The sequence below is a fragment of the Diceros bicornis genome, chromosome 18, assembly GCF_020826845.1.
Source record: "Diceros bicornis minor isolate mBicDic1 chromosome 18, mDicBic1.mat.cur, whole genome shotgun sequence".
Lineage (NCBI taxonomy): Eukaryota > Metazoa > Chordata > Mammalia > Perissodactyla > Rhinocerotidae > Diceros > Diceros bicornis.
The window spans coordinates 60,881,892-60,894,623 of NC_080757.1; the positions used below are offsets into that span (position 1 = coordinate 60,881,892).

A 12,732-nucleotide genomic window follows, 5' to 3' on the forward strand; every position below is an offset into this window, starting at 1 on the left:
TCAGGCCAGCGGGCACGTGGTGGGGCTGGGGCCAGCCCAGGATGCCCTCAGGGTCAGGCCAGCAGGGTCTGGGCTTCTTTCCGGCTCCCCGGGCTGCTCCCCCTGCACAGCTCCTCCTAAAGACCCAGCACTTCCTCCCAGAACTCTGGGCCACGGTGAGTGCCCAGCAGAGACGTCCTGTTCCCTCTGCCCACTGTCAGCCCTCCATCCCACCCTGGGCTCCTTTCCTCCCAGAAGCCACATGGGCCTAGAGGGTGGCCACACCAGCTCCACACACCTGACCATGGCCCCCTCGAGCGTGAGGCAGCGTTGCGTAAAAGCCTCTTTATCTGCACTGTATAAAGTCGTTGGTCACGCTGCGGTGCTGCTCACGGCTGCTTCGCGATGTTATTATCCATTACCCGCCCGGCAGAGTCATTGGCGAACTCCCGGGCCTGGTATAATTGTCCTTCTCGACTACAAATTGCCTCTCCCGGCAGGCCCATTTGCATAAATCCTCTGAGCGCCTCCAAACACGATTGGCGTGCGCGTGTGCGCACTGCATCAATCCTGATGATTTGGTAATAATAGTTAAATCTGCACTAAATGGTTCCTTCAATTAAGGCAGAGGCAAAAAATTAATCTCGGGGCTTTATGTCACAAAACATTAGCAAACGCAGAGAAGGGTGCAGGGAGGGCTTTGCGTCGGCTGCGGGTGGTGGCGGGGAGGCGCCATATGGCTGGGGGGGCCTCCCCAAGCCATCCCTCTGCCCTGCCCAGGTGTTACCTGGTTGGGGGCTCCAGGGGGCTCCCTTTGAGAACCAGCCAGCACAGTGAGGGCTGCTGGCTAGGGTGGGGCCTGCCGAGGCCAGGGTCTGGCCAGGGTCCTTGTCGGGGAGCCCCTGGCGAGGCTACCCCATGCTGCACTCAAGCCCACCTGGCATCGAACCCCCGGCCCTGGAAGCTCCGGTGGTGCTCGTGTTGCGGCCACTTTCTCCACTGACCCCGGAAGCCAGGCCCTGGCTGGAGGGCAGTGGCCGCGGGACAGGGAAGGAAAACGAGTCCAGGGAGCTTCCTTCCTAAGGATTGGGGCACCCTTCTGCCCCCTCCCCATCTGGGCTCCTGCCCACTCCCCATCCCGCTGTGGGGCTCTGCCTTGTGTGGCTGCTGTCAGTTGGGCCCAGGCAGGAAGTGGGAGGGCTGGGGTCCGGGGGCCAAGCATGGCTGCAGGGCCTAGCTTCCTGCCCGGCCTCCTCTCTGGATGGGGAGGTGAAGGGAACCAGCCACACGAGGCAGGGCTGGGCCAGGGCGCTCCGCTTCCACCTGTGACTCATTCTCATCAACGCCATGTTGGCGGAGGAGCGGACAGGTGAGAGGCCCTGCCCCCAGCCCCCGTCTAGCAAAGGACAGACAGCCAAGCTCCCCGCCTCACACATGTGGGGATGGGGAAACTGAGGCTTGGCATCGCGGCTTCCCAGGTCCCATCTGGGAGATGGGCAGGGGGGTGCAGTGTTCCCTCCCTCAAGACCCCAAATTGAGGGCAGAGGACGAAGCTCTGAGGGGTCTGAGCCCAGCAGAGTCCCCACTCCCTGGGGACTGGGAGGCAGACCCTGGGCACGAGTTTCTCTGGCTGCTGCCCCATCCTTCCCCTGGCAGCGGCAGTGATGTTGGAGGTGAGCCCTGTTCTCAGGAGCCTCTCCTAGCACCCTCTTTCTTTCTAACTCGGTAGCAGTTGGCTCATGAGGGCCTCAGCCTTGCAGAGAGGCACAATTGTTACCGTCTCGATTTTCCAGGTGGAAAGACTGAGGCCACAACTTCAGTCACACAGTGGCCCAGCTGGCCGTAGGGCCCTGGCTCCTGAGCACTGCCAGTCAGTGGGCTGAGGGGGCTAGCGGGGAGGCAGATGCCCAGCAGGGCTCAGCACTGGGAGAGAGGGGTCTCCCGACATGCGGCTGCACCACATGACCTCCCCCAGGGTGCCCAGGTGTGCCTGCATCTGGCCTGCACCCATCTGCACCCCCGTGCCCCCAGGGCCGTGCGGTCCAGCCTGAGCCTGCTGTGTGCCGAGCTGCGGGGCGGTGGTGATGAGCCCACAAAGAAGCGAAGCCGACTGGTAAAGGGCGTCCACGTGGGCCTGCAGCCTGCCTCTGTGGTGAGTCCCGAGGCCCGCCCTCGGGCTCAGGGTGTGGGATGTTAGACAGACAGATCCCAAGCAGGCACTGCCACCCAGCCCTGCGCCAATACCCAGCTGGGCTCCCACTGCTCGGATGAGCAAACCAAGGCCAGGCAAGCTTCAGGACCTCACAGCGGAGGCTGGCCTCTGACCCTGTGGGTGGGACGAGGGGCTAGTTATGCTCCATGATTCCTCCTCAGCTCACTCCAGCAGACAGAAAAGGAATGCAGAGGTACCCCAGGTTACAGAGGGAATGAGGGCCCACCGTGTCCAGGGGTCAGTGCACACCTGGTGGACTGGGCGGGCTAAGGGCAGCTGCCCCTCCCCTGGGGTGGGATCCCCCACCAGATGCCGGCATCCGCTTCTTCTCTGTGCAGGGTGCGCTCCTGCCCCTCCCCGTTCCAGGGTCCTGCAAGGGACAGGTGAGAGACAGGTCTGAGCCTGATGTCACTTTGCCCACCCCTCCTGAGCAGGAGGCTGGTGCCTCTGCCCAGAGCACACACAGCCACCTAGGCCCTTGGCCTCCCTCCCCCCAGCCTGACCTAAGGGAGGGCAGTCCGTAGGGGCTGCGGAGTGGGGGACGGGACAGGCACAATCATAGGCTCCTGTGGGCAAGCCCTGTGCCCCTGGGCCAGATGTTGTCTCCACTTCTTTGGAGGGCCAGGCCCAGGGAAGTGACACCTTCTGAGAGTGGCTTGGGGCCAGGGACCCAGTGAGTGCAGCCGCCGCTTGCCCATTTGCAGGAAAAGGTTCGGTGCAAGAAGACCAGTAGTCAGGGCGAGCTGGCGTCTGCAGTTGCCCACAAGGTGGCCCAGCTGAAGCCAAAGGTCAAGAGCAAAGGGCTGCCCGCCAGCTTCAGCCCCTTCCAGCGGAAGGAGGCTGCCCCAGGCGGGAGAATTCGGAAGAAGCTGTCCCGAGCCCAGAGCGCCACAGTGTCTGGGGCAGCCCGGCACCCACAGCCCATCGTTGGCGACGGCGGCAGGGAGACACCCAAGTTCCCCGCCCAGCCAGCAGAGGCCACAGCACATGAGGCAGGCAAGTCCTTGGTCTGAGCTTGGCAGCCAGGACCTCCGGGCCATGGTCACTCAGGGGCTGGGGGAGAAGGCAGGCAGGGGCTAGGACGGCCACTGGAGCCAAGTCAGGGCTCCTGGGGTGTGCTAGACCCTGGGAGAACCTCCTGCTCTCATGGGGTGGGGCAGAAGACCCTGCCCCAGGGCAGAGCCCAGCCGTCTCACTGCCCCACCCCCACATCAGGGCCAAGAGGAGGAAAGAGGCCCCTGGGTACATCCTGGAAAGGGGGCTAAAAATAGCCCTTCTGCCTGCTCCAGCCTACCTTCCTGCAGCGTTGGGCTAGGCTGACCTGGGGGGGTTATCTGGCCCTCAGCAAACACACATGTCCAGAAACAGGAGCCTAGAAAAATAGACACTGGCTCCCCGCCAGCCCTTGCCCCGCCAGGTCTCCCCTGAGAAAGAACAAAGGGAGGGGAAGAGGAAGCAGGAGGCGGCGATAGGACAGGAGGACTATAGAAAGGGGATGGGGCTGCCCTGGGGAGGGGGATCCCCAGGCCAGCAAGGTGGGTGGCCCACTGCCCCAGGCATGAGAAAATGGAGGCAAGGAAAAGAAGGTCAGAGTGGGGCCTCCCCTCCCCATCCCCGTCCAACACCCTCAGCTGGACGCCTGGCCCAGGGGCCTGCCCCTCAAAGCAGCCCCAGGGATGACAGTAACAGGGCTCATCTCAGCGCCACAACACGTCCACACATGAGAATGATCAGTTCCCCCAAACCCAGCCCAAAATGGTGCTGCTCTGACGCCAGGTCATCCAGACCCTTCACCTCCCCCCCAGGCAGTGGCTCTGACAGTGAGAACGGCGAGAGTCTCTCAGGAACAGAGACACCCCGCAAGGAGCCTGGGCTGGTGCTGCATGCTGGGGCCAGCATGGCCATGCTGGGGCCCTCGCCCTCCTCCGTGGTCAAGATGGAAGCCAACCAGAAGGCCAAGAAGAAGAAGGAGCGGCAGGGCTTGCTAGGTGAGCCGGCGGCAAGGGCGGCTGGGGTCAGCCTGGCCGGCAGCAACCTGGCAGCTGGGACCCCTGTGATGGCCCCCCTCACTCCCACAGGGGCCTGCCACTTGTCCAGCCCAGAGAGTGAGGTCAAGATCAAGAGGCGGACGGTGAAGGCCAAGGTGGGCACCAAGCTGGAGCGGGCCCCAGGGCGCAGGCCCCCAGGCGCGCCAGGCGAGAAGGCGGCCAAGGGCAAGGCCAAAGGCGGCCGGCGTGCAGAGCCGGGGGCCACCCCCAGCAGGGACACCCTCTTCAGCCCCACCCGGGCCTTCACCTGCCGCGAGGAGGGCAGCAAACTGGCCAGCGAGCGCCTCAAGAGAGCCACACGCAAGAGCACGATGCTCCAGCCGGGACTACGGGTGAGGCTCAGCAGGCACCCCCCCAGTCAGCGGGCATCGCTGGGTAATTGGTCACCCAATGATCAGCGGGCACCTGAGGGTCCCGGGCCTAGTGGGGTGGGTACCAGATGCGAAAGGCCTGGGGACCCTCGCCTCACCCTCTCCTTGCTCTGAGTCACACCCTTGGGCTCACACGCAGAGTCAGCACGAGTTACACCCTGGGCTGGCCGCCGGCTGGGAGGCTAGTGCCACCCTCACCTCAGTCCCTTCCCACCTGCCCCAACAGCGGAAGAATGGGGCCCTCTCCATCGCCCTGTCGCCCCGAAACGCCAAGGCCATCCTGGGGAGGGGCAGGAAGGTGGCCAAGGTGAAAAGCAAGGCCGGCAGGAAGCAGGTAGTGTCCCCCACCCCTGGGGTCCAGCCAGGGCCCAGGTCTCTCCCCCACCCCCCAGAGGGAGCTGACCCCTCTGGCCCCCAGGGCAAGGGCCGGGCGGTGAGCCGGCTGCTAGAGAGCTTCGCAGTGGAGGGCGACTTTGAGTTTGACGACAGCAGCAGCTTCTCAGAGGAGGAGGAGGGTGCCAGCGGCCGCCTGAGCGCAGAACAGAGCGCCGCCCTGGGTAAGCGGCCGGGAGGGGCCGCTGAGTGTTGGGGGCACAGAGGTCAGGCAGAAGCCAGGCGCTGACACCCCCGTTCCCCCAGCGCGCTCGTGCACCATCCACAAGGAGGACCTGCAGGACGGGCTGCCCGTGCTCATCCCCAAGGAGGATAGTCTGCTGTATGCAGGCAGCGTCAGGACTCTGCAGCCCCCGGACATGTGAGGCCTGGGTGTGGGCGGGGCAAGGTATGCGAGTGCGGGCTGCAACCTGGGCGGCCGTGGACCCGCAGGTCCCTTCACACTCCCCCCAACGGCTCTCAGCTACAGCATCGTCATCGAGGGTGAGAGAGGCAACCGGCAGAGGATCTACTCGCTGGAGCAGCTGCTGCAGGAGGCGGTGAGGGGACGGCCCCCACTCGGCCCACCACCCTGGGGAGGTGGGCCTGGCTGCACCATGCCCCTCTTGGCACCCCTCAGCCCAGCCTTGCCCGCTCAGGGTTTGCCACCCCTGCTGTTCCCACAGGTTCTCGATGTCCGGCCGCAATCTAGCCAGTATCTTCCTCCTGGCACGAGGGTCTGCGCCTACTGGAGCCAGAAATCCCGTTGCCTGTACCCAGGCAATGTGGTCCGAGGTAAGCCACGCCCAAGGCCCCCCAGCGAAAACGATTCGCCCCTCCCTTCAAGCAAAGCTGCAGACAAGGCCCCCAGAGTGCCTGGGGAAGGGCCCCTGCCTCTCAGGGAGGGTCTCCCACCAGCCCTGCTTCCCAGGCGGAGCTGGGCAGGCAGAGCTAACAGTGGGATCAGCAACTCAGTCACCAGGCGAGGCAAGGGGGTATGTGGGGTAGGGACAGGGTGGGGGCTCTGGCTCTTCAGAAGGGCTGGCAGCGAAGGGGACCCAGAGCCCTGGTCCTGGGGGTCATGAACCGGTACATGAGCACCAGCTCCCCTAGGGTGAATCCTCCCGATCCCCCAGGCAGGGGATGTGGTGCCCCTGGGATCTGATGGGCAGGTGGACAGGTGGGTGAGCAGGAGGCCTCCAGGCAGGCCTCGGCCGGGTGTGTATTTGCACACGTGGACGTGTTTCTTGGGAGAGGTCAGGGCCCCACATCCCTGTGTGCGTGCCCCGGGGTGGGGGTGATGGATGGCGGTAGTATTGCTGCTCCAGCCACGATGCAGGAGGCAGAGGGGAGGCCGTCTGCTCCCCAGCTGCCGTGGCAGCTCCAAGGTCGAATGTGACCAGGGAGCAGAATCTTCCCAGCGTCATTTGTCAGCTGCCCGGGAGCCCATCCTGTCATCCTCCCATCCTGGCCGCCAGGGAGAGCCCTGTGGGCCCTGAGCGGAGGGCTGCGTGCTCAGGTAGGCCCCGTCCCCAGGCGCCTCCAGTGATGAGGAGGAGGACCTGGACTCAGTGGTGGTGGAGTTTGACGATGGGGACACCGGCCACATCGCCGTCTCCAACATCAGGCTGCTGCCTCCGGACTTCAAGATCCAATGTGAGCCCTGGGACCCGCCCGGGGGCCTCTCCCTGCCTAGTCAGCCCCGACGGCCAGAGTCAGGCTGGGCCTCCCCTGGGTCCAGACAGGCTTCCGAGGAGGGTGGAGAGGAGGCGGTCACCCAGCAGCACAGTGCTGAGGCGGCTCGTCCACTCTGCAGGCACAGAGCCCTCGCCAGCCCTGCTGGTGTCCAGCAGCTGCCGGAGGACCAAGAAAGCTTCCTGCGAGGCCCCCCCACCCAGTGAGGCCACTGCCCCTAGCCTGTCCTCTAAGGTGCATGACAGCCCGGAAGCCTCAAAGACCCCTGGGAAGAAATCCATCAGCAAAGACAAAGCTGGTACTCAGGGGACTGCTGAGAACACAGGGGGGATGCCCCCGGGGCAGGGGGGAGGGGGGCGGGAGGGGTGGGCAGGCGGAACTTCTGACTCTACCTGGCCTCCCCCAGGCAAAGCGGAGCTCCTACCCTCAGGTGCCAAGCCCTCCTCAGGGGCCTCAGACCACTTCCTGGGCCGCCGGGGCAGCCCGCTGCTGAGCTGGTCAGCAGTGGCGCAGACCAAGCGGAAGGCGGTGGCCGCGGCGACGGCGGGTGGCAAGGGGCCGGGCGTGCTGCAGAACCTCTTCCAGCTCAACGGCAGCGCCAAGAAGCTGCGGGCCCGCGAGGCGCTGTTGCCCGTGCACAGCGTGGCTGCGCCTGTGTTCGGCAACGGCTTCCGCGCCGACTCATTCAGCAGCCTGGCCAGCTCCTACGCGCCCTTCGTCGGCGGGGCTGGCCCGGGCCTGTCCGGGGGCACCCACAAGCTGCTGCGGGCCAAGAAGGCCGAGCGGGCCGAGGCTGAGAAGGGCGGGCGGCGGCGGGCAGGCGGCGAGTTCCTGGTCAAGCTGGACCACGAGGGCGTGACCTCCCCCAAGAACAAGAACTGCAAGTCGCTGCTCATGGGCGACAAGGACCTCGGGCCCAAGCTGGGGCGGCCCCTGCCCAACCCCAGCTACACACACCCGGCCCTCGTGGGCAAGGACAGGAAGGGCCGGGCACCCGTCCACCCACTGCCCATGGGGCTGGCGCTACGAAAATTCACAGGCCAGGCTGAGTACCCGCTGCCCTGCGACAGTGACTGCCACAGCTCCTACTCAGACGAGGAGGAGGATGGGCCCGGGCTGGCCCCCAGCGTGCCCTCCCGCTTCCTCGCCCGCCTGTCCGTGTCCTCCTCCTCCTCGGGCTCGTCCACCTCCTCCTCCTCCGGCTCCCTGTCCACCTCCAGCCTCTGCTCCTCGGACGATGAGGGCTCCTCCTACAGCTCAGATGACGAGGACCCGGCCCTGCTGCTGCAGACATGCCTCACCCACCCGGTGCCCACCCTCCTGGCCCAGCCCGAGGCCCTGCGCTCCAAGGGAGGCGGCCCGCACACGCACGCCCAGCGCTGCTTCCTGTCCAGGGCTGCAGTGGCCGGCGGGGGCACGGGCCCCAGCGGCAGCAAATCCAAGCTGAAGCGTAAGGAGGCCATGAGCTTCTCCAAAGCCAAAGAGCTGTCCCGGAGGCAGCGGCTGCCTTCCGTGGAGAACCGTCCAAAGATCTCCGCCTTCCTGCCCGCCCGGCAGCTCTGGAAGTGGTCGGGGAACCCCACACAGGTAAGTGGGCCATCTCCCCCTGGGCAGGGGGCCCAATGAGGAGCCCTGGTGCCCAGGGAAGCTGGCACGTGTTCCTGCTCCCCGGCTCCCTCTCTCTCTCTCCTTTTTTTTTGGATTATTCTATTCAGTTTCAACTAAAAAATTAGGAAACTCAAGGGAAGAACAAATACCCACCCATGATCCAAGGAGGCAAATACACAACGTCTCGATTTCACCTCCAAGTCCTCGCCTTTGCCTGTGTGATCGTATGAGTGGCTTTTGCAGCAGGCACCTGTCCTGTATTTTGTTTTGCCTGTTGCGGCTCCACTTGTCAGTGTTGCACTGAGCATCTTTCCACGTTGATGAACAACACGGCCAGCTTTGGGAGGGCCTCGAAATACCACTGCATGGACACACATGTTTTCTTTGCCAACACTCTGTGGTTGGACCCGTAGTTGTTCACGGCTTTTGCCCTTGTAAATACTGCTGCAGGGAACAGCTCATGGGTGTTGCCCTCTCTGCCTTCAGAGCCCACATTCCTTTACAGTCAATTAGGGTCTTGATGTCGTGACCTGGTGGGCAGGGTAGACCCAGGCATGGCCGACCTTGTCCTGGACCTGTGACTTGGTAGTGTTTCTCCAGCAGTTGTCCTGCCCTGTCTTGCCCTCACAGGTGCCTATGCACACACGCTCACACAGAAGACATGCCATCTGTCCGTCCTGCACTCTCTCTCTTCCTCTCTCTGTCTCTATCATTCTCTCTCCTGCGCCTTCCAGCCACCGCCTATCCCCCGGGCCCCATCGTCACCCCTTTGCTTCTGGTTGTCTTCCCTGCAGAGGCGCGGCATGAAGGGGAAGGCCAGAAAGCTGTTCTACAAGGCCATCGTCCGGGGCAAGGAGACGCTGCGCATCGGAGACTGTGCCGTCTTCCTGTCGGCCGGGCGGCCCAACCTGCCCTACATCGGCCGCATCGAGAGCATGTGGGAGTCGTGGGGCAGCAACATGGTGGTGAAGGTCAAGTGGTTCTACCACCCAGAGGAGACCAAGCTGGGGAAGCGGCAGAGCGACGGGAAGGTAAGGGCCCGGGAGCTGTGGGCAGGCGGGGGTTCTGGGGTGGTGTGGGCAGCAGCCGAAACAAGGGGAGTGGTCATCTCTGAACACCCCCTCCCCATCCCCCACACCCCAAAGCCTCTCAGCCCAGGGCGGCCCCAGGCCCCTCAGGAAACAACACAGCTGAGGGCTGGTGCCCTAGAGCCAGGCCGCCTGGGTCCCTCCCCAGCCGCACCTCTGAGGCTCCCCGTGAAATGGGTGATGATTTCACCTTGTTGGGGGCTATGCCCCATGGCAGCAGGTAACACCGAGCAGGTCTCATCCGAGGCAGCCCCTCTCTGCCCCACGGGCCCTCTGCTCCCTGCCTCACAATGCCAGCCTGAGACAGAAAACGCCCCCGTGCACTCTCCGGTCTGCCCTGAGAAGAACCCAGGTTTGTAGATGGTGCAGAAACAAGCATTTCTCCAACTCTGCCCGGCCACACAGTTAAAAGTCTCCTTCCAGAACCCAGGGATTGGGTGGGGTGCGCTGGCCAAGCTGGCTGCTGATGCCGAGTGCTCCTCACCCTCCTCACCCCCACAGAACGCACTGTACCAGTCCTGCCACGAGGACGAGAATGACGTGCAGACCATCTCCCACAAGTGCCAGGTCGTGGGGCGTGAGCAGTACGAGCGGATGACGCGGAGCCGCAAGTACCAGGACCGGCGGGACCTCTACTACCTGGCGGGCACCTACGACCCCACCACGGGACGCCTGGTGACAGCTGACGGCGTGCCCATCTTGTGCTGAGCCTGCACCTGACTGGCCCGCAGAGGCCCTGCGCGCCCAGTGATGCCCAGGGCGCGGAGCCACGAGGACGCTGGACTGGCGGCCACGAGCCCCGCACGCCTGAGGGGCGAGTCTGAGCAAATATGCAAACCCACCAGGCAAGATCCAGGCTTTTTTATTATTTTCCCTGGAAAGAGAGCTCCTGGGCCTCGGAACCCAGTCCCATCCTGTCTGCTGCAGAGGGTCGGCTGTGTCCCACCAGCCAGCCACTCTCTCTTTTCCCGCACCGGCAGTTCATGAGAGATTAGAATCCAAGCCATATTTTCCCTAGTACCTCCGACTGTCTCCCACCAGGGAAAGCAGAAATCAGGTGTGTTGTCTATTTATTTCTCTATGTAAATACTGTATTTCTGCGGGGAAGTTTTGTGGAAAAGGAATTTTTTCCCCACACGTGTGACGAGGATGTGTGTGCGTGTGTGTGTATGTGTGTGTATGTAGAGATTTTGTTCTGGGGGGTTTTCTTTGAAAATGCACTGTTTTTCTCAGCCTAGCTGAGTTCCCACTGGGGAGTCTGTGATGACAGAGGCAGCTGGGAGGGGGCAGGGGCTGGAGGCCACAGGTGGGGTCGAATGGGACCCTCGGTTACACCTGCTGATCTCTTGGGGGGACTGTGTAAGATGGAAGTCACACGAGTTTATTTCCTTTTAACTCATCTCCTAGGAACAAAAGTATTGGGGGGAGATTCATTGATGAGGGTCCCTCGGGGAGAGAAGGGATTCCACAAGCTAAAATGAAAGCCAGGATCAGCTGGTCCCCCCAGCCCGCGAGTGTGACAGCAGCCATACGTATCTTACCTCTGTTAAAAAAAAAACAAAAATGAACAAATATTTTAAAGTATTGATATGAAAAAGTGATGTTTTGATTTTATTTCCTGAATAGTCCAAGTTATTGCTGATTTCCGTTTCGATTGCCAGTTTGTCCAGCCTCCACTCAGAGCAGGGAAGGGACTGGCCCCTGCCAACACACGTGGAGGTTTCTGGGCCTTGTCTCTGGCCCCTTGGCAGGGCAGATGGCTTGGCAGGCTAGTGCTTGGAGTGTGGAGCAAGGGTCCCTCCTGCCCGCCCGAGCCCACACCCTGGCCCTGAGTGGAGGGAGCTCCCCTCTGCCCAGTGATCTGGGCACTGTGGTGCTGGGTGGGTGTCCCAGACCCTCAGCACCACCCCAGGAACCCCAGAGAACATGTCACCCTTCACTTTTCCCACGGCCAAGAAGGACAGATAGGGCAAGCTAGACCTGTGGCCCCACAACCCTTGTCCCCAAAACCCACCAAGGGCCATGTGCTCCCGTGTCGCACCACACCAGGGCTCCCCTGGCCCCACCGGGAGCCCCAGGAAAGCCCCCCAAGCTAGCCACTGCTCTTTAGGACAAGTTTTTGTGTGACCTACAGCCCTACAGCCCAGGTCCCCGGGAAACAAGGCATGGCGGTGGGTGCTGGCACCCCAACCTGGGCCCTCTCGGCCCCTCTTTCTTTCAGACCAGGAAACCATCCTGGCCCTACCTGGAGGGTATTCCTCCAGCTCCTGGCGGCTCCATGGGAAGTGCAGGGACAAGGAGGGGCCCCCCCCGAACCCCAGCTTGCCCTTGCTACCCAACCCTCCCCTTTGTCTCCACCGAGTGCAATATTTCATTCCTGGTGGCATCATCCTGGTGGTGTCCAGTGGCTGAGGGGCTGTCCGCGGCCGGGGAAGCAGGAAGATGCTGAATGGAGAAGCCGTGCACCACTCCACGTGGGGACAGCCCAGCTGCGGAAATGGAACCCAGGCAAAGGGAGGTGCCCTTCTTGCGGGTTCCTGCCCCTCCTGCAGGTTTCCTCTGTCCTGCCCTCTTCTCGTCCCTCCTGCGTCTGTGCGTGTGGACGGTGCAGCCCCTCCCCTGAGCCGTAGTTATACCTGGCAGAAGCTCCGCTATTGTAAATGTGTAAAACTAAGAGGATGCTGGGGTTTTTTTTTTCAATGTAAACACTAAAATCAAACAAAAAAAACACAAAGGTTTTATGAACAGCAAACTCTATGTAAAGGCATTTTAGTATTAAATTTTTTATTGATAACTTGCTTAAGAATAAATATATGAACTATTGTACAGTTTTTGGTGGTCTGGAATCCTAACTCTGCCTCAGTGTCCATGTGTGTCACACGGTGACTCCCTGGAGGCCTCAGAGACTCGGAGGTCTCAGCAGACATGCCCAAGCCTCAAGCCTGGGGCGTCCAGGCCAGGGCTGCCCCCTCATTAGCCAGAGCGGAGCCCCTCGAGGGACTGGGTCTCAGGCCCGTGAGAGGAACGTTGGTCCAGAATGGGTTTGGGGTGGTCTTGGCCTTTGAGACCCTCCCAGGACAAGGGTCTCTTTCTTTACAGATCTCACCAGACGTGGGTCAGATGTCCAGCCTGAACCAGCCCATGTGGCCAGGGCAGGCGCCCCTGGAGGGGAGAAGGGGAGGGTCAGCCCCCACAAGGCACAGGCATAAGGGGGAAGGGTGGTCCCCAAAGTTCTGTGGCCAGCGGGGGGAGTGGTGTGGGCAGACCAGACAGCAGACACCCTCTTCAAGGAGGGCATGAATTTATTCATTCAACAAACATTTTCTTGACTGACAGCTGTGTAGGGGTAATAAATAAAC

At 62.5% G+C, this 12,732-nt stretch overlaps 1 protein-coding gene across 4 annotated transcripts in view; it reads left to right on the top strand.

The window, feature by feature from the left end:
• BAHCC1 (BAH domain and coiled-coil containing 1) overlaps window positions 1-12,204 on the top strand; it is a 69,143-nt gene extending 56,939 nt beyond the window's left edge. The window contains exons 14-28 of one of the 4 annotated variants that reach the window (XM_058561855.1): window positions 2,011-2,131; window positions 2,530-2,574; window positions 2,896-3,191; window positions 4,001-4,179; window positions 4,270-4,571; window positions 4,837-4,944; window positions 5,029-5,167; window positions 5,250-5,364; window positions 5,467-5,542; window positions 5,669-5,777; window positions 6,519-6,638; window positions 6,799-6,975; window positions 7,084-8,264; window positions 9,080-9,316; window positions 9,875-12,204. In XM_058561855.1, coding sequence (XP_058417838.1) covers window positions 2,011-2,131; window positions 2,530-2,574; window positions 2,896-3,191; window positions 4,001-4,179; window positions 4,270-4,571; window positions 4,837-4,944; window positions 5,029-5,167; window positions 5,250-5,364; window positions 5,467-5,542; window positions 5,669-5,777; window positions 6,519-6,638; window positions 6,799-6,975; window positions 7,084-8,264; window positions 9,080-9,316; window positions 9,875-10,081 — 3,412 coding nt within the window. In that variant the 3' untranslated portion in view covers window positions 10,082-12,204. Of the gene's footprint in view, window positions 1-2,010; window positions 2,132-2,529; window positions 2,575-2,895; window positions 3,192-4,000; window positions 4,572-4,836; window positions 4,945-5,028; window positions 5,168-5,249; window positions 5,365-5,466; window positions 5,543-5,668; window positions 5,778-6,518; window positions 6,639-6,798; window positions 6,976-7,083; window positions 8,265-9,079; window positions 9,317-9,874 lie in introns of all 4 variants that reach the window. The other 3 variants (XM_058561857.1, XM_058561856.1, XM_058561854.1) reach the window with 3 other exon arrangements.
• Window positions 12,205-12,732: the final 528 nt, after the last annotated feature.